Genomic DNA, 23,508 nt, shown 5'->3' with positions numbered 1-23,508 from the left:
GAGGGATGAATGAGCTGGAGACAGATCAGTACTTTCCAATTTTCTACATAAATTTAGAGAAGCAAATTCCATCTGGAAAATAGGAACTTATAATAAAATACCATTTGCTCAATGTGTGCTGAGAATTCTTCACTGATATTTTATGGAAAATATTTAAATAACCGATGTGTAAGTCAATGACATATTATTCTGCTTGATGAAGAAAATGACAGCTCACCACAAAGGAAGTCTGTCATTAGAACTTTGCCATCAGTAGATTGATGGATAGAATGATGCCTGGATTTGTGAAGAGAAGGGGAGTGGGGGGGGGCAAGAGGACAGGAAAAGAGGGCAGGAGGGCAACAGAGGGAAATATAAGGGCAACGCTTTAGGGTAAATAACTGAGTACAACTAAGAGCTTTTTCAAAATCAGTTCTCTTTGATCAGGCTAGTCATTTTTTTTTTCTCTATCAAGGGTCTTACGATAGAAAACTTCTACCTACATGGTAGAAAATTGAACTGTTTTGCTCACACAAACATGTTGTCACCAAAAATGTGCAAGTGGTTAAAAATCACAGAAGTGGCATAAACATTGCCCACAACAACCACTACAACAGTGTAGTGATAAAGGCATAAAGGTAACTCTACTCAGAAATCAGTTCTTATTGGTTTCTAATCTATCATGTACATTGCAAGGAGAACTCACATTGATAGGTAATAGTAACACAATTTGACAGCTGAAATTAAGATGCCATTTTTTTTTAAGATTTATTTATTTATTCATATAGAACTGGGGTACAGGCCAGAGATGCGGAGGGTGAGAGGATTCACCAGAGACAGAGTGGGGAGCAGAACAGGCAGATCGACGAAGTACACTGCTGAGGCGAGCAGCGGGCGGGTCAGGAGAGGTCTGCCACACTATGTGGTCTCCTCCGGGGGCAGGTGGGAATCGAACTCATGCGGAAGTGGCTTAAGCTTCTCAGTGCAGTGCTTTAACCCGCTGCGCCACCAGGGAGGGCCTAAGATGCCATTTTAAAAGGCTCTTCCTGAAGCTTAGTGCCACAAGAGCCTCTCTCATTGGACTGGATGGACTCTGGCACTATTTCCAGAGTGAGGCTGTTTAAAGGAGCCATGTTTACTTGAAGCTATGCGGATTATCTTGAAGCCAGTGGGTTGCCTTTTCCAATACAGCCATCTGTGGATACAGCATCCAGGATGGCCATGAAGGGAGTGAGTTCCAGAACATACCAGGATTTTTCTTGGCAGATGAATTAGACTTAAAATACTCTGTCTGTTTATTATTCTTTCTCTCTAAGAAAAATGTAGTGTGTATGACTCAGAAAGGGTAGGACATTTTGTCTCTAGGACTTCAGTGCTGCATTCATAATGTTCTACCAAAAATCATTGAGGAACAAGCTTGCCTGGGACCCAGGATGCCTGGCTTCTTCTGTTTTGTCTGAAATTGGGGTAGGTTTGAGGGCTTTTAGAAGTGGATGACTCTCGAGTTTGCTGTGGGGTGGATTATGTCATTCCTCTCCTACCCCATCTTGAACTCATAAACTGAAGTCTTATCCTCGCGACCTCAGACTGTGACCATATGTGGGCATAGGGTCTTAGAGGGATCATTAAGTTAAAATGAGGTCACTAAGGTTGAGCCCTAATATAATTCTCACTGATATTCTCAAAGGAAGAGGAAATGTGGATACAGACACACAGAGCGAAGAAGCTGGGAGAAGGAAATAAGCCAAGGAGAGAGGTTTCCTGAAGAAACCAGCCCTTTCTGCACCCTGAGCTTAGACCTCCTGCTCCAGCACTGAGATGGACGTTTCTGTTGCTCAGGCCACTTACTTGGTGTATGACCTCATGGGAGCCCAAACCATGCAAAGTCTACCTTTGAATTTCTTCTTTCGAAAGCGTTTCACATCGGAAGCACACATTTTGATAAGGAAATTCTATTTACATTGATTGTTCCTGACATAGTTGGCAATGTAATGATATCCCCATTTAAAAATTCCATTTATTTACCCTTCCCTCCCCATGCTTCTATCTAATGCATTTGCTTTATTCCAAACTAATTTCAAGGCCATGCCTTATTTATTCAGTAGTTAAAACTTTTGTCAACACTGTCTCCCGGAGCATAAATTTTATATATAGTTTACTATAAGTTTAAAAAGGGGCATACAAGTAAGCATTGAGACTTGATTGTGAAAAAATTATTAATCAACTAGAATCCAGTACAGCAATCCAGGAACTTTGAGTAAAAATACAAAAGGCCTTGTGCATAAATTTTTTGGGTTTTTTTCCATGTCATTATCCTTAGTTATATAATTATAAAGGAACAACTGAATAAACTATTCATGACTTTTGGCAAAGTTTTGATTTTCAAATCCACAGATTTAACTAGTTATTCTATTTATTTCTATTGTCTATTTGTAAGTTAACTCTATACCGGTTATTACTAATTCTTTAGAGTAGTAACTCATTCTTCCATGAGAAAAAATTTGGGGACTGGGAAATATGTTTTGTTTTGATATTTAGAATCAAGTATATTTCTAGTTGTAGTTATTTCTAGTAAAATATTGAGCTGGTCTCAAGAGTTATCTACCTTTCCTATGAGAAGCTGCACTTAGGAGGAACGTGCTTTCAACATTCTACCTTTAATAAGTTGATATATATCTCCTGCAAGACTGGATCTCAGGATAAGTAGATACCACTAGATGTAGGTATTGTGTAATCACTATAGATCTATATTATTATGTTCTAGTATACTACAGTATATTATACTATTCTACAAAAAAGAATAATTTTCATTTGAGGAATATATTTTTCTAGATTTGAAAACAAATATTTCCAATGACGTCTAAAGACACCTGTAAGCCAGTTTCCTGGGCACCCTAATCATCTCTTGGAGTTTTGATTTATTTCATTACAAAATAAGTAAATTGAGAGGGTGTTTCCCCCTTTACAAACTACCTTCAGTTTAGGGTGTCTAAGGACCCTGCTGAATTTCCAGAGGCCCTGGAGTGAATGAAGGTCTTCAGTGTAGTTGGACCACTGATCTCACAGAGATGACCTTAAGCTAACAGACAAGATATGTCATACAGACAAAAAGTGTGCAATCCCAAGAGAAATTTCTCCAAGTTTCAAACACATCTTATATTTTAATCTTGCAGCTAATGCTTCAGTGAAATCCCCTGGCCATGGTGTGTGCCCCTCCCATCTTCAGCGATGCCTAAGGATGTGGAGTTTACCAAAAATGGAATAAAGAAGCAGGAGCTTGGGCTTAAGTTATAGTTCACCCGATTAAGGTGAGATTTAGCAAGTGAATAAAAGAGCATTTGGACTTGGGGCTCTGAGGTCTTTGGACTCCTATGAATCCACCCCACAATTCTATAGCGTGCAGAGGCTATTCCAATGGACCCCATACTTGTGAGGACTCACCATTGGAAGGTGCTGCAAGCAGCTGACCTGGAGAGTGTGCTCCCATGGAGTGGGGGAGGGGATTGCACAGAAGCTGCCATCCTCCTTAGAAAGACCACAGGAAGCTGAGCAACTCAGGCAGGTGTAGTGATAACGCGGAAGCTATGACATCACTCACAGCAGAGCCTGAATGTCCAAACAACTTACTCACAAGCAATCAAGTGCTCACAGTTTTGGTTCCTATACTCTAAATACTTCTCAAGATTTTATGGATGAGTTGATTTTTTTTTTAAGATTTACTTATTTACTCATACAGAACTGGGGTACAGGCCAGAGATGCGGTGGGTGAGAGGATTCACCAGAGACAGAGTGGGGAGCAGAACAGGCAGATCAATGAAGTACACTGCTGAGGGGAGCAGCGGACGTGTCAGGAGAGGTCTGCCTCGCCATGTGGATTTCCTCCGGGGCAGGCGGGGTTCGAACTCATGCGGAAGTGGCTTAAGCTTCTTAGTAAAGTGCTGCGCCACCAGGGAGGGCCCTGGATGAGGTGATTTGACCTATGTAAGGGTAAAGGAAAGGGCAGGTGGTGACTCAATGACGGTCCTTGCACATACCCGTGAGCTTGCATTTCTTCCACTAGTTCAGCAGCCTACAGCATGGACCAAGTCACCCCACAGAAGCCACTCTTTCCAGACGTTTAGTGCTCAATGTGGTGCTTACTGCTGCGCACCTCCCCAGGTAGAACAGGTATCAGTGCAGGTGCTGCGTCCCCCTGTTCAACCACATGACGAGCCTCAATGTCTAATTCAGTAGTTCCCAGACTACTGGATGAAGAATACTTGATTCATTGGAAGTTGCGTTGAATGTTTTCAGTAGATGGATAACATTTTGCATAGATGCATGAGATAAATTACTAGTAAATATTCAGTAAAAGCCAAAATGGACTTCATCCCCCAAAGCAGCAGTGATGTCTGAAAGGGCACGGACTGTCCATTCAAGCAGATGTCATGCCTTATCATAAAAGAGGTAAAGTAAACCAGCTGACCAAGCCACAGCCCACAGGCATGCAATAAACCCACAGGTAAGCTGCCAGTAGGGACCTCGCTGAGCTCTCCACATGGAGAGGTCAGAGCGAAGCCTGTGGCTTGATCTCTGCACAAAGCGACACAGGACACACAGGACCCTGGTGAGAGAGGATGCAAAACCCGGTGCACCTGCCCCAGGGCAAAGACACAGGGACACTCCCCCGCCCCTTGGTCCTCCAGCTCTACACACCTGTCCTGACAATGCCCAAGATGCTTCTTGCTGGCACAAAGCCTCCCCTCTACCTCCACACTCAACATCACCGTCGCGTCCAGCTGCAGCAGCAGCTGCCGACTGGAGGGACTCACAGCCTGGCTGTGGCCTGGCTCCTGCTGGGACCCCAGAGCTGGTCTGCTGCTGCCCCGCCTAGCACCGCTTCCTGCCACTCCGTGTGCCCTGAGAGGCCCGCCTTTCTGCGTGGTTTCCAGCAGGCTCCACGGGCTCTCACCCCCAGCATTTTAAGAAGTGGCTTCTGCTCTGTGTCGGTCAGGAGGGTGCAGATGCTCAGAGTCCTAGTTCCCCAGGCTCACCTGCCTGGCAGGAGCCCCCGCTCCTTCCTAGATGGCTCGTTCCCGAGATAGCTCTGTTCCCACCAGACCAGCACATGCTGCCCAGAGGTGCCAGCTGCTTATTCCACAACACCTCCCGTACCCATGGAGCTCTGTGTTGGACTTTTGGGGGCTCTGTGGACATTGGGGGAGAGGGGATGGCCGAGGGGGTGGTAGAACTTCTCTTTACTCTAGACAGCAAAGTCCCTCTTTTACAAGTGCGAGCTCATTTCACTTGGTTACAAAATAAAATGATTTCTTTGCAGCTGTTCATCGAGCTGCTTTTGTCTTGGCAAAGGGTGAACAATACTTGAATTAATTGAGGCGTTTTAACCCATTATTAATAGAATTTAGCCCAGATTAGTAGAATAATTAAACTAACTCTCAATTTTATATTTTTCAATCTAATTTGTGTTTACTCCATGCTGGTCAGTGTTGTGGGATTTCAAAGGAGAGTAGATGACCTAAAACTGTGTGAGTGAAAGAATGAAATTACTCCGTGCAGAGATGATATTGCCGAATCACTATTTTCAAACAAGCTGTACCCTGGTGTCCCCTGGTATACAGTGCACGCGCTACTAATATTTATTAAATCAATAACAACCTCGATGAAACCCTAGGCATGCTGGCATTAAGGGAGGGACATGACCATTTAAGGAACCTTAAATCAAAGCATCTTTTCTCTAACTTTCACAGATTCGGTACTACCTTGGGATCTTAGGCTTTGATACAAACGCTAATACAGAGGACCAGAAAACACAGACCTAATCTACAACCGCAATAGCTGTGTGTCCTAAGTGCATTAAGAGGGTGGCAGGGCCGGCCATGACCGAGGCCTGGACGCCACAAAATGCAGCACGTGATGGTTTTCGTGAGAGCTACGTCTTTCCTGATGGCATCATTGTCACCACGGAAATGGAGCAGACCGGGACCCCGAGGTGGGCACCAGGGCCAGACACCTGGGCAGGTCTTACAGGAGGCTTCCAAAGCTCAGTGCCTTTGATGGCTCATCAAGGGATGTTTGGGTTCCTGCCTCCTTTTTTTTTTTTTTTTTTTAAATTGCAAATTTCCCTGTCAAAAGTACAAGCCTTCCAGTGATCCTCTCTTTGTTTGAAAGTAGAAAGGCAGCTTTCCTCTCCTAAAATCTAACTTGAAGATGCAGGAGCCAGGCACCTTTTCATCCTTTGTTCCTTTGCCTCCTGGCAGTTCCACAAGTCAAAAAGCTCAAAGTTTAAGTTTAGATGGTGGCAAAACTCAAAGGCTCAGAGTCCTGAGGTTGAGCCTGATTATCAAAACCAAAAGCTTTTCTTTCCCTCTCGGCTACAAGCACCTCATGCTGCCTTTGTGGGCTATGATGCCAGCCGAGCCCACTTTTTTTTTTTTTAAATCAGATGTGCTTAAGGATGGGACATGCATTCAGACAGTAAGCAGTAAGAGTTGTTTTATAGAAAGCCAACTTCAAAACCCAAATGAGAGCTGTTCTTTCAAATAGTCCTCTGAAGATCTGTACCTAACCCAATGTGGTGCCACTGCACGGGAACCACCTAGAGCCACACTGCTAGGCTAATTTGCAACACTGGGGTACAGGTTGGGGTACACATTGGGGTCTACTTCACAGCCACTTGGCCTTTCCTTCTTCACTACAGGTGGGCATAATGGTGTGAAAAAAGATAGCGCTTGGGAGTGCAATCTTGTTACACTTTGGGAAAAAGGCAAAAGCTTTCTATGGTATAAAAAGAAAGCAGAGTATGAAACCTGCACATTTGGAGATGGCTGAGCAGGGATCACCGCTGGAGAAAAGGGGCTCTCCTTTCACCAGGCAACAAGAGGGAGCTGGAGCATTGTGTGAATTTTATAAGGAACGGACTCCCAAAGGCAGGCCCCAAGGGCAGCCATGTAGGATAGAGTCCTAATTCTGGTGTAGGAAGAAAATCAGCATGGGGAATATAGAAAGAAGAGAGCAAAAGCTCTCGCACTCTCCTGGGGAATGACCCTGAGAATACAATGATGCCAGGAGAGTGAGATTCTAAAGCACAGTCTCAGTTATCTGGATTCCAAAATAATTGTCCGACATTAAGGAGGAGGCAATGCAGATTAAACATCTAACCGAAACACTGGACAAAGTATTAAAAACACACACACGAAGGCACCAGGCCTTTTATGAGAAGGTGATGAACAATCAAACTTAGATCTGCCAAAGATAAAAATCCAGAGAATCCATACTGACCTTGGGATCTCTCTTTCACTAAGTAATCTACAGTTCCCGAAGAGGTAGTGGAGAAATGCAAAGAGGAAGATGAGGTAGTAGGACAGCTGTTGGCAGTTAGGACCCCCAGAAGGAAATGCATATAGGAGAGAATTAATATAGGAGTAACATTTGAAGAAATACAAGCTAAGAGCTTAGTAAATTTGATTAAAAAAGCATCAAATCATAGCTCTAACATTAAACAAGATATATCAAGGGAGATTAGACCTCAGCACATGTCACTAAAATGGAAAGCCAAAGCAGATAAGAATCTTAAAAGGAAATTGAGAACACTTGCTACTGACAGACTAGAACTAAAGAAAATACTAAATAGTATTCTTCAAAGAGAAGGAAAGAAGACCGTAAAGGAAGAGTCAAGACACAGGAAAGAATGAAGAGCCACAAAAATGGCAAATATGAGGACTAAGAATAAATTCATGCGACTGTATTCAATAACAATAATAATAATAATAATGCCCAGGGGTATTTGTAAATAGATACAATTATAACATGTGACAAAAAGAGCATATAAATTAGAAGAAAGCAAAAGATGTCTCAAGCAAAGTTCTTTACATTGTCCAGGAAGAAGACAGAAATCAATTCAGATTGGATTGACATCAAAGATACATGTCATACTTTTTTTTTTTTAATTTTTTTTAAGATTTATTTATTTGTGCATACAGAACTGGGGTACAGGCCAGAGGCTTAGGGGCGGTGAGAGGTTTCACCAGAGACAGAGTGGGGAACAGAACAGGCAGATCGACGAAGTACACTGCTGAGGGGAGCAGTGGGTGGGTCAGGAGAGGTCTGCCACACCATGTGGTCACCTCCGGGGCAGGCGGGAATTGAACTCATGCGGAAGCGGCTTTAGATTCTCAGTGCTGTGCTTTAACCCGCTGCGCCACCAGGGAGGGCCACATGTCATACTTTTTAATCATTAAAAGAAAAGTGTATATAACTTTTAACTATACTAAGAAAAAATTAAAAAAAATCAATCTGAAAGAAGGAATAAATGGAGGAAAAAGAATAACAGATCAGGTAGAACAAATAAAAATAAAGAATGAAAGATTCAAAATCAAATATTCTTACAACATTAAAATTAAATAAAGTAAAATCTTATAATGAAAGTAGAGTATGTCAAAAGGAGTAGAAAAGTAAAGTTCTACAATGTGTTTATAAGAAATATACCCAAAATATACAGATACCCAAAAAGTGTGAAAAGATAAAAAGAAAGATGTATTTGGCAAAAGTAACAAAAGAAAATTACATATAAAACACTGTACTGAACAACTGTAGAACACACACAGTCTTTGTAATTTCACATAAAACATCTTACAAATACTCTGAGCAAGTATATAAATTAAAGTAAATTTAATTAAACTTATATAGACTTTAATTAAACTAGAATTAAATAGTAAGGAGAAAATGATACAAAGTATACATTTGTTATGAGTTTATGAAATGCAGTGGACTGGTTAAAGAAAAAACTTAAAAAGAATTAGGACGGATACTTCCTAAATGGTATTGAACATTCTATTATTAAATTGTGGGATATAGTTTGATTTTCGGAAAGTTAATAGCTTATTTGCCTTCCTGAAAATATTAAAATCTAAAATGAATGAATTAAGTCTCCATCTTAAAAGTTATAAAATAAGAAATGAAATCTAAAGACAGTTAAGGAAAGACTATTTTAAATAAGAGCAGAAATAATACATATTTTGAGTCAGGAATGAGACAAGGATGTCCACTCTCACCAGCACTATTTAAATAATGTTGGAAGTCCTAGCAAGAGTAGCTAGAAAAGAAAAGGCTATAAAAGGACTCCAAATTGGAAAGGAAGAAGTAAAACTATCACTGTCTGAAGATGAAATGATAATGTACATAGGAAATCCCAGACTCCAATTAAAAGGCTACTAGCAATAAACAGCTACAGTAAAATGACAGGCTGAAAAACTAACATGAAAATATCACACTTCTATATGAAAAGAATGAGCTAGTATATAGAGAAATCAGAACAATCCCATATACAATTGCTCAAAATTACTTACATAGCTTGTAATAAGTTCAAGTGAAGAACTATACACCACAAACTGTAAGACACTGTTGAAGAATTAGAAGACATAAAGAGGTGGAAATGTAGTCTATGTACATAGATTGGAAGAATCAACACTGTTAAAATGGCTATATTATCTAAAGGAATATATAGATTCAGTAACCTCCATTAAAATTCCAACAGTATCCTTCAGAATAGAACAAAGTATCATGAAATTTATTTGGACTATAATAAAAGAACACAAGTAGCAAAAACATTTTTAAGGAAAAACAAACAAACAAAAAAAACATAAACAAAACAGAAGTATAATGTTCCCCCAACTTTAAACCATATTACAAAAGGATAATAATTAAAACAGTCTGGTATAGAGACAGTCACAAATATCAATATCAATGAAACAGAATTGAGAGGCCAGAAATAAAAGCACACACACATGATAACAAATTTACAACAAAGGAACCAAGAGCTGATAATAAAGTGAAGAAATTTTCTACAATAAATGGTGCTGGGAAAACTGAAACAGTCACATGCAAAAGAATGAAAAAAATCACTATGAAATACCATATACAAAAGTAACTGAAAATGGATTAACAATTTGGACTTCAGGCCTGAGACAATATAATACATACAACACAGACAACATGTCCTTAATGTCAGTCTTAGAGATGTGTTTGGGGACAAAATATGAAGTGTTTGGAAAGAAAAGCAAAAAATAAACAAATGGGACTATTAAAGCTAAAAAACTTCTGCACAACAAGAGAAACTTGCATCAAAATGAAAAAAGATCTCTTACTGAATAAAAGAACATATTTGTGCATCTTTCATCTTAAAAGGCCTAATATTCAAAATACACAACAAACTTACAACAAAACAAAAACCTGACCTGATTTAAAAAACAGGGGAGGGAAGGACTGAAAACTTTTAGGTGTGATGGGTATGTTCCCTGCTTGATGGTACTGACGGTTTGCCTGGTGTATATATGTCAAAACTCATGAAATTGTTCACTTTAAGTATGTGCTGTTATTGTCTGTCAATTACACCTCAAGGAAGCAGATTAAAAAAAGTGAAAAGGTGGCTAGAGTTGCAACTGTTACTTAGCCAGTAAAAGCTTTGTTTCCCCTGATGGCACACTGATTTTTCCCTAACTGTTCACGTTTTAAACTGTTCTTATAAACACCAGCATTTAACGAATCGACTGTCCTTTAGGAACTATCCTGTCATCTGACTTTGCCAAAGCTATTTTCACCTTAGGAGAAGAGAAACGCTCCTTTAAGAAACTAATTGTTCAGTTCATTCTGCAAAATCAAGCTGCCTGGAACAAGGGGTTTCCTTTTAAAGCTTAAGTTGCTTGCACATGGAATTCTTGAAGTAAATTATTTTCTCTGGGACTCGGTGTCCTTATAACTCTAGCCCATTAATTTGACACCCTCTTATTTGTTTTTTGAATATTAGCAACGGGTGTGTGACTCATCCTGGATGACACCAGATGGTCAGCTCCTGCTGTGACGAGTCACTTACACCGTGTCCGAGGACTCACTTCCTCGGGGACTAGTTACCCAGCATGAGTCCCTGCTCCTGTGCCACCAGCTCTCCCTGCCCCTCTGCAAGTCAGCCTTCCCCGCACCTGAGGATCAGCTCAGCTTCTACTCAGAATGCTTTGGCCCCCAGTCCTGGAATCCACAGCACACTAGGTCTGCTGCAAGTTCACCTAGCAATGAAATACAGCCCTGTGCTTCTACCGATTGCATGCTGTGTGCCAGGATCCGTGTCCGAACTTGTCTCCAATCTTTACAACAGCGCTACGAGGAACGGATTTTCTTATCCGTTCAACACAGGTGAAAAATGCTGGGACCCAGAGGGCAGGTCACTGGCTCCAAGTAGTAGAGCAGGAAATCCAACCTTGAGATTTTCTCTTCCATCCTGCCTCTTCCCTGTGCTCCCTCACGGCCTGGGGTCAGGGCCAGCTTGGTGGGGGTGGAAGAAGTTGGGGCCCTACATTTGGAGAGCTCCGTTGCAAAGTATGCTCACTCGTGCATGCCTCCGCTTGCTGCTTGGCAGTGGGCACGGCTCGTTTCGACACCTGCCCACTTGGCTCTGCCTAGCAGGTGGCTTCAACTGACTTAGAACAATGCTCTAAATCCCACATCTAAATCACCAGCAAGATTCAACCTCATGACTAAAACCCTAATCCTCGGGAGGATTAAAACCTGAGCAAATGAGAGAATCCCTCCAGGCCAGGCTGCCTGACCTGCTCCTTCTCCAGGCTGTAGTACTGCCCGGGCAATGGGCAGGGTGGATTTGCCCTCCAGGGCATCTCAGCTGCTGTTGCACGGAGAATCGGTGTTAGTGCCACTCGCCTAATCCCCACCAGCTTCACGCTCCTATGCTCTCAGCTGCTACCCTGGTTCTTCCAGATGGGAGCAGAGGTACAGGAGGGAATGGAATGAACACAGACAGGGAGAAAGGAGTGCTGGCTCTGGATTAAGGCCCCAGGGCTCACAAACAAACCTCCCTCTGCTGCAGGCAGGAAAAGCACAGACTTCTGACTGTTCCCCTTGTCAATATCCGTGTATCACCCACTGAGACAAGGGGACAGCGATATCCACACACAGTTTCAACCTAGTACAGTCGAAACTGGTCTAATTTGTACAGAAATAAATGAGTACAGATTGCAGGGAGCACACCTATTTGGGCACTGGATATTGACATGTGTGAGCCATGAGGGTGGGAACTGGTGACCCTGCTGTGAGGACAAAGCAGGAAGCCCTGAAGGACGAATGTGGACCCGAATCCCAGGTCACCCTTGCACTAGCTGAAGGACTGCAGCACCTCGCTGCATCTTCCTGGGATTCTGCGCTAGCATGTGAAGTGGGAACAGGCTGCATCGTCTCAGGATGACGATGAACAGGGCAGACATGAAGCTATGAGCATGGCGGAAGTGGACTGACAAGATCCTGAGAGGAGGGAGTGTCCAGGCAGAGCACCTGCAGTGGACAGATTGCGAGCTGGGGTGAGCGGGGCCACAGGGGACCCCAGGAGAGGCATCTGACACACCCAAGGTGCCCCAAACATGCAGTCGTTCGCTGGCACATAACCCAGGGCCTCCATGGTCCTGCGTCAAGTATGGCGCGAGACCCACCCTTTGCAGATGAGCAGGTGTTTTGCTACACAGCCACCTGCTGGCAGTGCTGCAGTGAGCCCAGAGCTTCCTCCTGAGCCCTGCTGTGCGGGGTCCTGCCCTCCAGTCCCACCCACATGCTGTTGTCAGAATAATGCAGGAGATTTCTGAACCCACCTCCAGGATAAATCGTCCCCTATCCAAGACTCTGCCCCTCTCTGCTCTTGACAGTGTGAGCTGTCTGACTGTGTCGAATGAAGGAGACACCTCAGCCGAGAGTTTGCTCCAGCCCTCTGGTCTCGAGTCCATCTCAGCAGCATCTCATGTCCCTGTGTCTTGGCTGCTGCATTTGCAAGATGCCATCGTGAATGAACCAAGCCTGGCAGCTTATTAGGGGTCCCTGAGGTGCCCCCAGGCACCCAGCACATGGCGCACACACAGGCAGCCTCTGTGTTTGATGCTACCTGCTGACACTTGGGGGCAGGGGGCAGCTCTCACACCCCCACCACCCTTTGTCATTAAAAGCGGTCACAGGGAAAGGCAGGTGGGGCCTCACACTTTTAGGTCAAACAGTGTCCACTTCTAACTAGAAGATGGACACAGAGGGGTGATGTGGCCAGGGCCCCAAGGCCAGCCTCCCCTTCTCAGGAGACTCTCTGCCTCCTGAAATGCTTCACTACCCCATTCCCTCCACTCTGGCTCCTCAGGAAACCCTGTGACCACACTGTGCCCTCAAGGTATTTGTGAGGGTCAGCAGCAGACCTGTCCATGCTTAGAGTCGGACCAGGGAGGACACTCAGGAACAATCTCCCTTCTTTACTTGTTACATTCTGGCCAAAGAAAATCCTTTCAGATACCAAGCAAAGGCTTGGTTCGTGAGGTAACCAGATTAAATATTGTTTCTGGGTGTGCCTGCCAAGGTGTGTCTGAAGCCATTAACATCTGAATCTGTGGACTCAGTCAGCAGAGGGCCCTCCTGTGGGCTCCCCCAGCCTGCTGAGGGCCGGACTAAGCCACAGGGGGCAGCTAGGAGGAGTTGCCCTTTTTTCTGCCTCAATGCCCAGACCTCTCACCTCAACTTCTCAGCCCTCAGCGTGGGGTACAAGCCATAGTTTCCCCTGATTCTCAGGCCTTTGGGCTCCGATTGGGTCATGCTCTGCTTTTCTGGGTCTCTAGTTTGCAGACGGCAGATGGTGGTACTTCTCAGCCTCTGTATCAAGTGAGCTGATTTCTATAATAAACCCTTCTCAAGCTCACTAGCGAGATGAATCAATCTTCATATATATAGATATAGATATATAGATAGATACAGATATATAGATACCTATTTTTTCTAGAGATCGCTAGAGAGCTTTCATTATAGATATTGTACATATAAATTTATAGATATATCTATATATATCGATCATCCATCCATCCATCCATCTATCCACCCACCCATCCATTCATCCATCCATCCATCTCATTGGTTCTGTTTCTCTGGGGGACCCCAGTACAGTACACTATATATTCTTAGGGTTGCCACCCTCTGATTGTCCCCAGAGACCTAAGTGAGGCCATGAGAAGTGTTGGTATGAAACAGGCAGAGGATGGGGCAGAAAGTGATTCTGTAAGGGCTCCACCTTAGTCATCGGCGCCAAAGACCAGTTTCAACTGACTCGGGTTGTAAAATATCAGGGTTCTTAGGACAGACACCTCCTAATAGGAAAGTTGCAAGCCTGGGTGCATCAATGTTCACACACACATACCCCCACCCCCAGCGAAAGTCATGGGTGTGTTGTATACCAGCAGCTTGTCCTTACATTTCACAATAAAAATGCAGGAATATTTTTTATATATTTAAATTTTGTGTTGCAGTTTCTGGAGGCTTTGGAGGACAGGTTGTGGTGCACAGAATTTTAAAAAGCAGTCAGAGGCCCTCCCTGGTGGCGCAGCGGGTTAAAGCACAGCACTGAGAAGCTTAAACCACTTCCACGTGAGTTCGATCCCCGCCTGCCCCAAAGGAGATCCACATGGAGCGGCAGACCCCTCCTGACCTGCCTGCTGCTCCCTTCAGCAATGTACTTCCTCGATCTGCCTGTTCTGCTCCCCACTCTGTCTCTGGTGGGTCCTCTCACCCTCCGCATCTCTGCCCTGTACCCCAGTTCTGTATGAATAAATAAATCTTTTAAAAAAAAAAAAGCAGTCAAAACCTAAAAAGGGGCCACGCCCCCAAGCAGAAGTAACCCCCAAGGTTGCCCAAACTCACACCTGCAGGAAAACTCATGACACCAAACACAGGAGGTCTGGGGGACACTTCAGATTACTCCTAAACGCAGGTATGCACACCCCCACAGGCTGTGAGGGAGGCAGACTTATGCGTGCCAGGCTGGGAGCAGACACCATGCAGTCCACATGTGCAGGGGCACTGGCTGCCGTGGGGATTCGGGTGGCTTCACCAGGAGGCCAGGGACCCATCCTGAGTGGGGAAAACCGAAGGGACCAGAGGCTGCCAGCTGGGACCTAGCAACTTCAACGAAAGGGTTCGTTTCAAGAAGCACGATTCATGATCCTGGCCACCACATCAGGGCAGCTCTGGGCTATTCTCCTATGGATCAATCAGCCACTAAAGCAAATGCAACAGAAAGCACCCCTAAAGTGACATCTATGGGTATAGGAATGAAACCACATTCAGTCTTATCCCGATTTCCCAAAACACATCTTTGTAGAGGGTGATCTATGTTTGAAACTTTCTTTCCTTTTAAAAGAAGGGTCACAATCACTAAGTCAGGGAAATAGCAACTTCTGTCAGCTGACAAGAACACAGAGAATGAGTATCTCACTCTCTCTGGAAAACACAGTTAGCAGTTACCGAACACGAGCAATTAAGTTCAGGTATACATCCCACACTACAGATCCTCTCAGACTTGATCGAAGGGTCTCCTCCAACATGAGTCACCCATTGGATGTAGATCTCCACGTGGCTCTGGGAAGGGATCTTCTCAAAAGGGGCCTTCGTGTGTTAGACAAGAGGCTGGTAAATGCGTCTTAGCTGGTTCTGAGCCCCAGGGGTAGGGATCCCCTTACTCCCACTGGGAGGTTACGGGCTTTCTGAACCCTGACCTCAGCCCTTCAGTCCCAGGCGCCTTGAGTCACCATTCAACAGTGATTTGCAGGCTGCGCGTCACAAAGTCACCTCTCCTGAGGTGCACAGCTTTCAGGAAGACCCAGAACTGGCAAGACGGCTCCCACCTGTGAACGTTCAGGCCCTCCAAGCCTCTATCTTTCATGCTTGGGACAAAGAGTCCAAGCTAAGCTACTGAATCCCACCCCACGAGGTGGCCTGCCCCTCTCAGCCTCGAAAGGCGGCGCTCAGGACACCTGAGAAGTGTTCCATCGCCAGCCTCGCTGAGCCACGGTGGGGCTCATCTGTGAGGTACTGGCCTCACAGACTCTGTTCTCACAGGTTTCCTGCCTGATGGTCAAGGCGCCAAATGCTTGATAAAGGCCGGAAGAACAAACCAACTATTTGAAGTTTTATCCAAAACAAACCTAGATCCCTACTCTTTGAAGTTGGCCTTTTACCACAGAATGAAAGGGCTTGGTTTGGTTTTTGTTGTTTTGTTTCTATTTTTTGTTTTTGGCCAATAGCAGGTGTAACTGCTGGAATGTCAGTCATCACAGGTGATGACTTTTTTTTCTTAAGACATAAGCATTCCATGCAGATTTTTTTTGTCTGGGTACATGGATGAATGCAACGAAGAATGGTTTTAAGCTTTGACTCAATTCTTCACCTATAGCCCCCATTCAGATGTACCTAAGGGTCAGCTCTTGGGGAATAAAGGGGAGGCTGGTCTTCTCAGGCAAGGGCACCCTTTTTTTTATATAGCAGGGGCGGGGGTATAAGGCATTCTAGCAGATACAGTCACCCATAATGTTACTGTAAAGGAGAGAACGCTCAGGCTGTGCTTTGCAGAAGTACAATTTTTGTTCCCTTATAGACAGACCCCCATGTGAAGTATGAGGTATGGTTATGCTCATGTCATTTATAAGAGTGCACAGGTGCATAGGAACATCTCTGCTTCCGTGTCTCTCGCTTGTGGAGAGAGGAAGCTATAAGAAATACTAATTCCAAAATAAGAAACAAAGTTCTGTCTTCCACTTGAGGAACACATGAAAATTGAAAGCATTATATAATCACCCCAGTCATTCTGGTGGAATAGGGAAACAGACGCTGTCGTACACAGTCTGAAATGAAGTGAGGGTTACTCAGAGAACGCCAGTGCCGCGCCAGTCAGGGCCAGGGCTGGGCTGGGCGGTGGAGACAGGGGCAGGGCGCTTTCGCTTGCTGGGGCCTCTGGCTGCAAAGCAAGTGGAGGGCGAGGGCAGGGCAAGGGCTCCCCATCACAGAACAGGTGTGGCCGTTCCAGGAGCCACTGAGCGGGCCCCCGCACCTAACCCGGCACAGAGCGGGTGCTCAGAGCCAATAACTGTGGTTACTCCAGATTCTCCAGAACCTGCTCTTACAGATCCATTGGCTCGAGAGCACTAGATCTTACACCAGGAGAAATGCACATGCTTTCCCACACTGAATGACAACAAAGGCCTCCCTGGAGGCCTTGGGGTGAAGTCTCAGCACTAGCACCACTGAGGCCCATGTTCCATCCCTGGCCAGGGAGCTGACCCACCTGGCATGGCAGACCTCTCCTGGCTCACCCACTGCTCCCCCAGGAGTATTCCAGTAAACCCGCCCGTTCTGCTCCCCACTCTATCCCTGGTAAGTCCTCTTATTCCCTGAACCTCTGTCTGACACCCCAATTCTTCTATGCAGAAATAAGTGAATAAAATTTAAAAAGAATGATGATAGAAAATGGTAATTTAATGAAGCATGCTTACTTCACTTTGCTTCTCACTCACCCTTCCTATACACACTTAGACACCACGTGAACAGACACACCATACACACACCCAGCCATGAGGACGCGTGTAGTGTCAGTTAGACCTGTCTCACGCCACCGGCTCTTCCTACAGTCAGGAAACAGCAAAGCCAGAAACATAGACACACATATGTAACCGAGTCTTTCTGCAATTACCAAGAAGATTCAACCACAATTAGGAAAGTTGAAATTTTTATTAAATCCCCCCTCTTTTTTTTTTTTAACCATGAAAATACAGAGAGAAAAATAACATTTTTTTTTTTTGGTGTATGTCACCAAAAAAAAAGAAGAACCTCTCTTGCTTTGGTTGTCTATTTTCTTAGAATAAAGAATGACCACTTCCAACCCCATAGGAGATTGCAGGCAAGCAGAGGATTTTCAAGTTTCCATATACTGAGATAAGACTATTTTGGGTGGATACTTCAGTTTAGCCCAATATCAACTTCACAGCATTTAGTTGTTTACATTGAGATCAAGTGCTTATCTCTCTAAGATGATTGAATGTAAGGTTCCAGGTAAAGCATCTGTTCCCAGTCGCCAGAACTAGAAACAAAATCAAATCTTATTATACAACCAAATTTACATGAAATGAACACAGTGGAAATAACAAAACATGGTATTTCACACATAATTATATTACCTACCTAATCGAATTGCTGTGAATTGCCAGACTTGCTGGAATTAAAATTTTACTCTAAATTGAGTCATTGTGTTCTCAAAATACCTTTCTTTCTCATAGTCTTTCCTGTTACGTATGTGACATCCTCTGAGAAAAGCATGAGATGTTAAATTTAAGAAGGAAGAGTGCCCCGTGGCATAAAGTATGAGCCTAGTGATTATCCTTCAGCATGTAAAAGAAATCCAGGAATCTTGCAAAGGCTTGATAGCGACTGATCCAATTCCAGTCAACACACCCAGCCAGCTGTCTTAGTTTCCACTTGGATGATAGATGGGTTTTCTCCTTCAGTTCCACAGCAGAGAATGTAACTAATTTAATTAAAGAATAACAACCCAAAGAGCTTAAAGAAAAAGGGGCTTTAGTGCAAGGCCTACCTGGCAACCATGCTTCCTTACCTCTAGTTTTCCTGATAATTTAGGAGCACACACAAGTCAACACAAAACAATAATAATTTTGTCTCTCACATATTTAGTACTGTGAAGTGTGTTCTAAGCCCCTTGAATTCTGGCGATTAACAGGGCACAGGAAACGATGTCACTGTCCCTCTGGAACCTCAGGCTGCTGTGAGCTTCGTAAAGATCTGAGCGAAGTGGAGGGGAAGCCACATGGTAGCTTAGGATCGGGGGTCTGAGCACCAGCCCTTCTCTAGAGCAGCTTCCCTCACACTTTCCGGCCTGGGAGAGGTGGTCCATTCTAGCTTCACTCTCCTTCCTCAGCTGGGCAAGCCCGTCTGCACCCACCCACCCACCCACACACACACACACAATGGTTCTTATGTACTTTCAGCAATTCTTGCAAATTTCACAAGCACCACTGCAAACACCTTGAAGCAGATGGCCCCAGAGGTGTAGTTGGGGTTGGGGCAACAATTCTATGGGTCCAGCTAAGAGACAAACTGGTGAAACACATTTCACAGTGAATTAACCAACACAGAAGTCACCTCCCGGACAGTGCCCCTGCCAACATGGCATGGAGTTTGGGCACTCCAGCAGTTTTCCAGGAGACCTGCCTAGCCCCATCCCCACCTGAAATTACACGGCCCACCTGTCTTGGCTGCTGCTTTTATTATTGATCCCTCAGCGTGCACACACACACACACACACACACACAGGCTCATGCATCGCTGCTGCACCACCCACCCACTTTTCTTACTCACACAGGTCACACAAGCACAGGTGGGCAAGCTGCTTGCCAGTTTGGATCAATGTAGTGCCTCGACTGGCATTTAAAGCATAATGGTGCTCGAAAAGTATTTGTTGAAAGAATGAAAAGTTATAAAAAACAAAGTTTCTGAGGAAAAAAAAGTTTTAAAACAGTAGCAGTCTAGAGTTTGTAATTCTGCAGATGTAGCTGATTAAATATCGCAGCCGAGCTAGTAGGCAGCTGCCCATGGACAGCTCGTGTCCAGGGCCGTGACCTGTGTGTGTAAAACCCTCAGCCAGGGCAGGAGGGGAGTCCTGGTGCTGGAGACCCAGGCCCCTCCATGCCCCTGGAGGGCACAGAGCCCAGCCTTGGGCCCTGATTCCCTTGATTTGGCCTGGAGAAGGGGCGTTTGCGGGGAATATTTTCACTTGTTTTTTTCCTTCTTGCTAACAAGAGTGCAATAATCATCATTCACAAGATTTATATTAGAAAATATGTAACGCTACTTCAAACCTTTTGCACTTCCATAGATTTTAGAAGGATGAGAAGGCCCGGCACCCAGAAACGACGAACTAGAGCTTCTTGGACAGCATTGGGGACCCTCTGTTTTCTCCTCCTGGTTAAGGGCAACTGGACTCCAACTTTTTAATCAATCAAATGTCTATTTCCAAGTTCCAACATTTAAGTTTCCTTTACCAGAGACCAGATGGCTGAGTGGTTTATGGTCCTGTATCTGAGAAGCTTGTCCTGGTCAGGGGCCTGGGGGACCACATTTGCCATCACTCTGCTGTGAGCCCCCAGTGCTGAACAGTTCGTCCAGAGCTACTCATAAAGGCAGCCTTATCTCTGCCCCGAGACACCTTCTAAAGGTGCCTACAACCCTGGCACGCAGACCCTCACCGTCCTAGCCTCGGCCTCCATATCCTTTCCAGAAGCCTCCATTTGGTCTCTTAGAGGGCCTCTTTCCAACCCAGCCCTCTCAAAGGAGATCCCAGGATTCCTGTGGCTGATCAGCACTGGCATGCACTGGTGAGCACACAGAGTCCCTGAGGCACTGGTCCCACTGCGGCTGCTCCCGGACCCTGCCCCTCCTTCATGGTATCCTTCCCCACAAGCAAATCATTTGCCTAAATTATTTGGCAAGTGGAGAGGGTGATGAGTTACATTTCTGCCTTGTCAGCAGAGGGTGCTGGTGGGCTGCTTCAGGGCAGGGGCTGGCCTGCAGGGAGGGCTGTGTGCAGTCTCTCCGGGTTGCTCCAGGACAGGAGCTGCAGGCAGTTTTCTTCAGGCCTCACTCAGCCTGCAACATGCTCTCCCCAACTCTCAGCTCAGGGTAACCAGAGGCCCTGACAGTGAGGCCTGTGGCCACGGACGCACATGCTACCTCCTGCATTCTCTCCTTGGTCCCTTGTTCGTGCAGGTCAGGACTGTGGGTCAGCAGTCTAAGAGTCACCACTGGCCACTGCAGTGCAGAGGCCCCTCTTACAATGCCCCTTGCCTTGTGGCATCCCTAGCCCCCAGGGACTGGCGCCTATCCCTGACTGGCATCTCACCAGTCCCCCAGCCTGGCTCAGAGCTTCCTGTGATGGGTCCCTCGTCCCCAGGGCCAACCTCTTGCTGGTACAGCACTCCAGCAGCTTTTCTGCCACCCTGGCTCCCATGGGAGAAACGAGACTGAGCCTAGGGGTCCTCCCCGGGTGCTGCCTCCGTCCCAGCCAGTGGGCACGTGGCTCCTTATATGAGCCACACCTGAGTTCCTTGTGGTCTGCTTGACTTATCACCCCACCCCAGGCTTTCCACCAGACTGGCTCAGGAATCCTGGGTTCTGCCACCTCACCAGACCCCAGTGGATGTACCCAGCCCCTCAGTTTGTCTCTGCAGAACACTTCTATTTTGACTTTCCTAGTGGCCATCACTGTTCCAACTGGCAACAGACCACTGGGTCCTGGAAGGAGTCAGCTGAAAACCCCACCCAATATGGAGGAATAGTCTTAGCATTATCACCCGCTGCAGTGAGAACTCGATTTTTCCAGGCAGAGGGGTTTAAAAATCAGACTTCCTATCTTTCTTTTCCACGGGCTTGTTCTAGACTTCAGAGTAATAACATATGACTATGAATTCAGGTAACTCCCTCCCCACCAACGTCTTTGAGCATTTAAGGAAAGAGGAAAAAAGAAATGATAAAATATCTACGGGGATTAGAATGTGCATGCATACTGAGAAATCAGGGCCCTGATCAAGAAACCTCTTTAAAATCATCTTTTTTTTTTTTTGTTAATTGGGGTCAACTAATAATTTTGACTGAATTAGGGCTCAACTCCATATACTTCACACAGGCACCCTACAGAGAGGGGGTGACATGGGAAAGAGACACCCCAAAGGTGTCTCTCCTACAACACAGGATTCATTCTCTTGGCTTCCTAAAGCTTCCTCAGTGTAGTCCAAGGTAGGATTCTCAAGCCTGACGGAAATGGTGTGTGTGTGGGGTGGGGGGCAGAGCAGGGGTGAGGAGCACAAGGCTCAGGTGCCCCACTTCCCTCCCAGACACTTCCTGGTCCCTAGCGGCTCATCTACTGGAACTTCCCCTGCAGTTTGCACCCCGCGCCCTCTACGTAGCCCTGGAGGGTGTTTAGGGGTTCGGACGACCTGACAGGGCTTGGTTTCCTGGGTGCAGGCAGCTGTGATTGCAGGTGGCCAGACCCCGCTTTCCTTCCTTGTCAGTCCCCACGGCGCCTTTCTGAGCTGATGCTTGTCAAAGGCAGAATTCAGTTCCAGAAGACCTGGCGCTGAACTCAGAGACACATTTGAGGAGAAAATGTTCTTGAGCTTCACTCTGGGAACAGGCCATTACTTCTGCTCTGTTGCCATTTACTGAGCTGGAGGAGCAGCTTGGCAAATGTCACTCCTCAGCTGCTCACAATTCCTGCAACGTGAACGGGGCTTCGAAGGCGGGGATGAGGCACTCACATGTCAGTCACAAAAACAGAGTTGCCGGCGGGCCACGGACTGGAGCAGGTCGGGGTCCTCTCAGACCCTCAGTCCCACGCCTGTCCACTAGGCAAAGTGGCCGGAGCAGGACGACACTCAGGTGAGCATGCAAAGTGGGCTTCTGACACTTACCAGCTCCGAGAAGCCTCGAACCACCCGCCGCCGCTTCAGGTTGGTCTCTCCGTCCAGGTTGGCTGTCTCGATGTGGCACAGGCCGTCGGGCTCGCTGGAGGAGAGCAGCAGGATGTCCGCAGGGATGATCTCATTACAGCGAAGACGCACAAAGTCTCCCACGCGGATTTCCTTCCAGAATCGGTTCACATACTGTTTTTGGTCCCTGGTAAAGAGACAGGGATTAACGAGACTGGCAGGAGGTTGTCCATCCTGGGGGATGGACGTGTGGGGTTCACAAACATTTCTTTTCACTTCCAGAAAGTTGGACATTTCCACAACGAAAGTGTTTGGAACAGAATATTCATAAAAGCAACACATGGTATAACTCCACATGTATTTGAGATCCAGAATAGGCAAATCCATGCAGATGGAAAGCAACTTAGTGGTTTCTAGGTGCTAGGGAGAGAGGACATGGGGAGAAAGTGTTCAACGAGATAGGTTTCAAGTTGGGATGATTAAAATGTGCCAGAACTAGACAGTGTGATATTTGGCATTCTGCGAGTACCGTCTCTGTTTGCTTTAAGGTCGTTTAAATGTCTACTCCTAAGTGAACACCCAGAGGAGTGAAAAGCAGGGCACTGAACTGATGTTGTGCACTGATGGCCACAGCAACATCATTCACAACAGCCAAGATGTGGAAACAACTCATACTCACCCAGAGATGGGCAGATAAGCAAAATGTGACCTATACACAGGATGAAATATTACTCAGCCAGGAAAAGGAAGGAACTTCAGATTCATGCTGCAACCTAGATGAAACTTGTAATTGAACTACTTGAAATCCATCAAACACAAAAGGACAAATAATGTATGATTGCACTCTTGTAGGGTTCCTAGAATAGACAACATCATAGAGAGGGAAAGGAGAATGGTGTTTACCTGATGCTGAGGGTGTAGGAGGGGCAGGGAGTTACTGTTTAATGGTGTGGAGTTTTGTTAAGGATGATAGATTTGTTTTTTGAAATACTGGGGATACTTGCACAGACTGTGAATGTACATAATGCTGGGGAACTATACACTTAAAAGTGGTGACAAGACCAAATTCTGTGGCTATCTTATCACAAATAAAAAAGTACAGAATGGTAAATTTTAAGTTATGTGTATTTTAACACAAATGTACCATCACTGGGACACTTTAAACCATGGAAAAGTGAGCTTAAAA

At 45.5% G+C, this 23,508-nt stretch overlaps 1 protein-coding gene across 1 annotated transcript in view; it reads right to left on the bottom strand.

Moving 5' to 3' along the window:
- Nucleotides 1-23,508, bottom strand: part of ATP10A (ATPase, class V, type 10A) — a 116,238-nt gene that overhangs the window by 37,088 nt on the left and 55,642 nt on the right. The window contains exon 3 of the mRNA XM_004692950.2: nt 22,305-22,509. Coding sequence (XP_004693007.1) covers nt 22,305-22,509 — 205 coding nt within the window. The remainder of the gene's footprint in view (nt 1-22,304; nt 22,510-23,508) is intronic.

The sequence above is a fragment of the Condylura cristata genome, unplaced genomic scaffold, assembly GCF_000260355.1.
Source record: "Condylura cristata isolate star-nosed mole 26May11 unplaced genomic scaffold, ConCri1.0 scaffold00035, whole genome shotgun sequence".
NCBI classification, from domain to species: Eukaryota; Metazoa; Chordata; class Mammalia; order Eulipotyphla; family Talpidae; genus Condylura; species Condylura cristata.
This window is presented reverse-complemented; position numbering and strand designations above follow the sequence as displayed.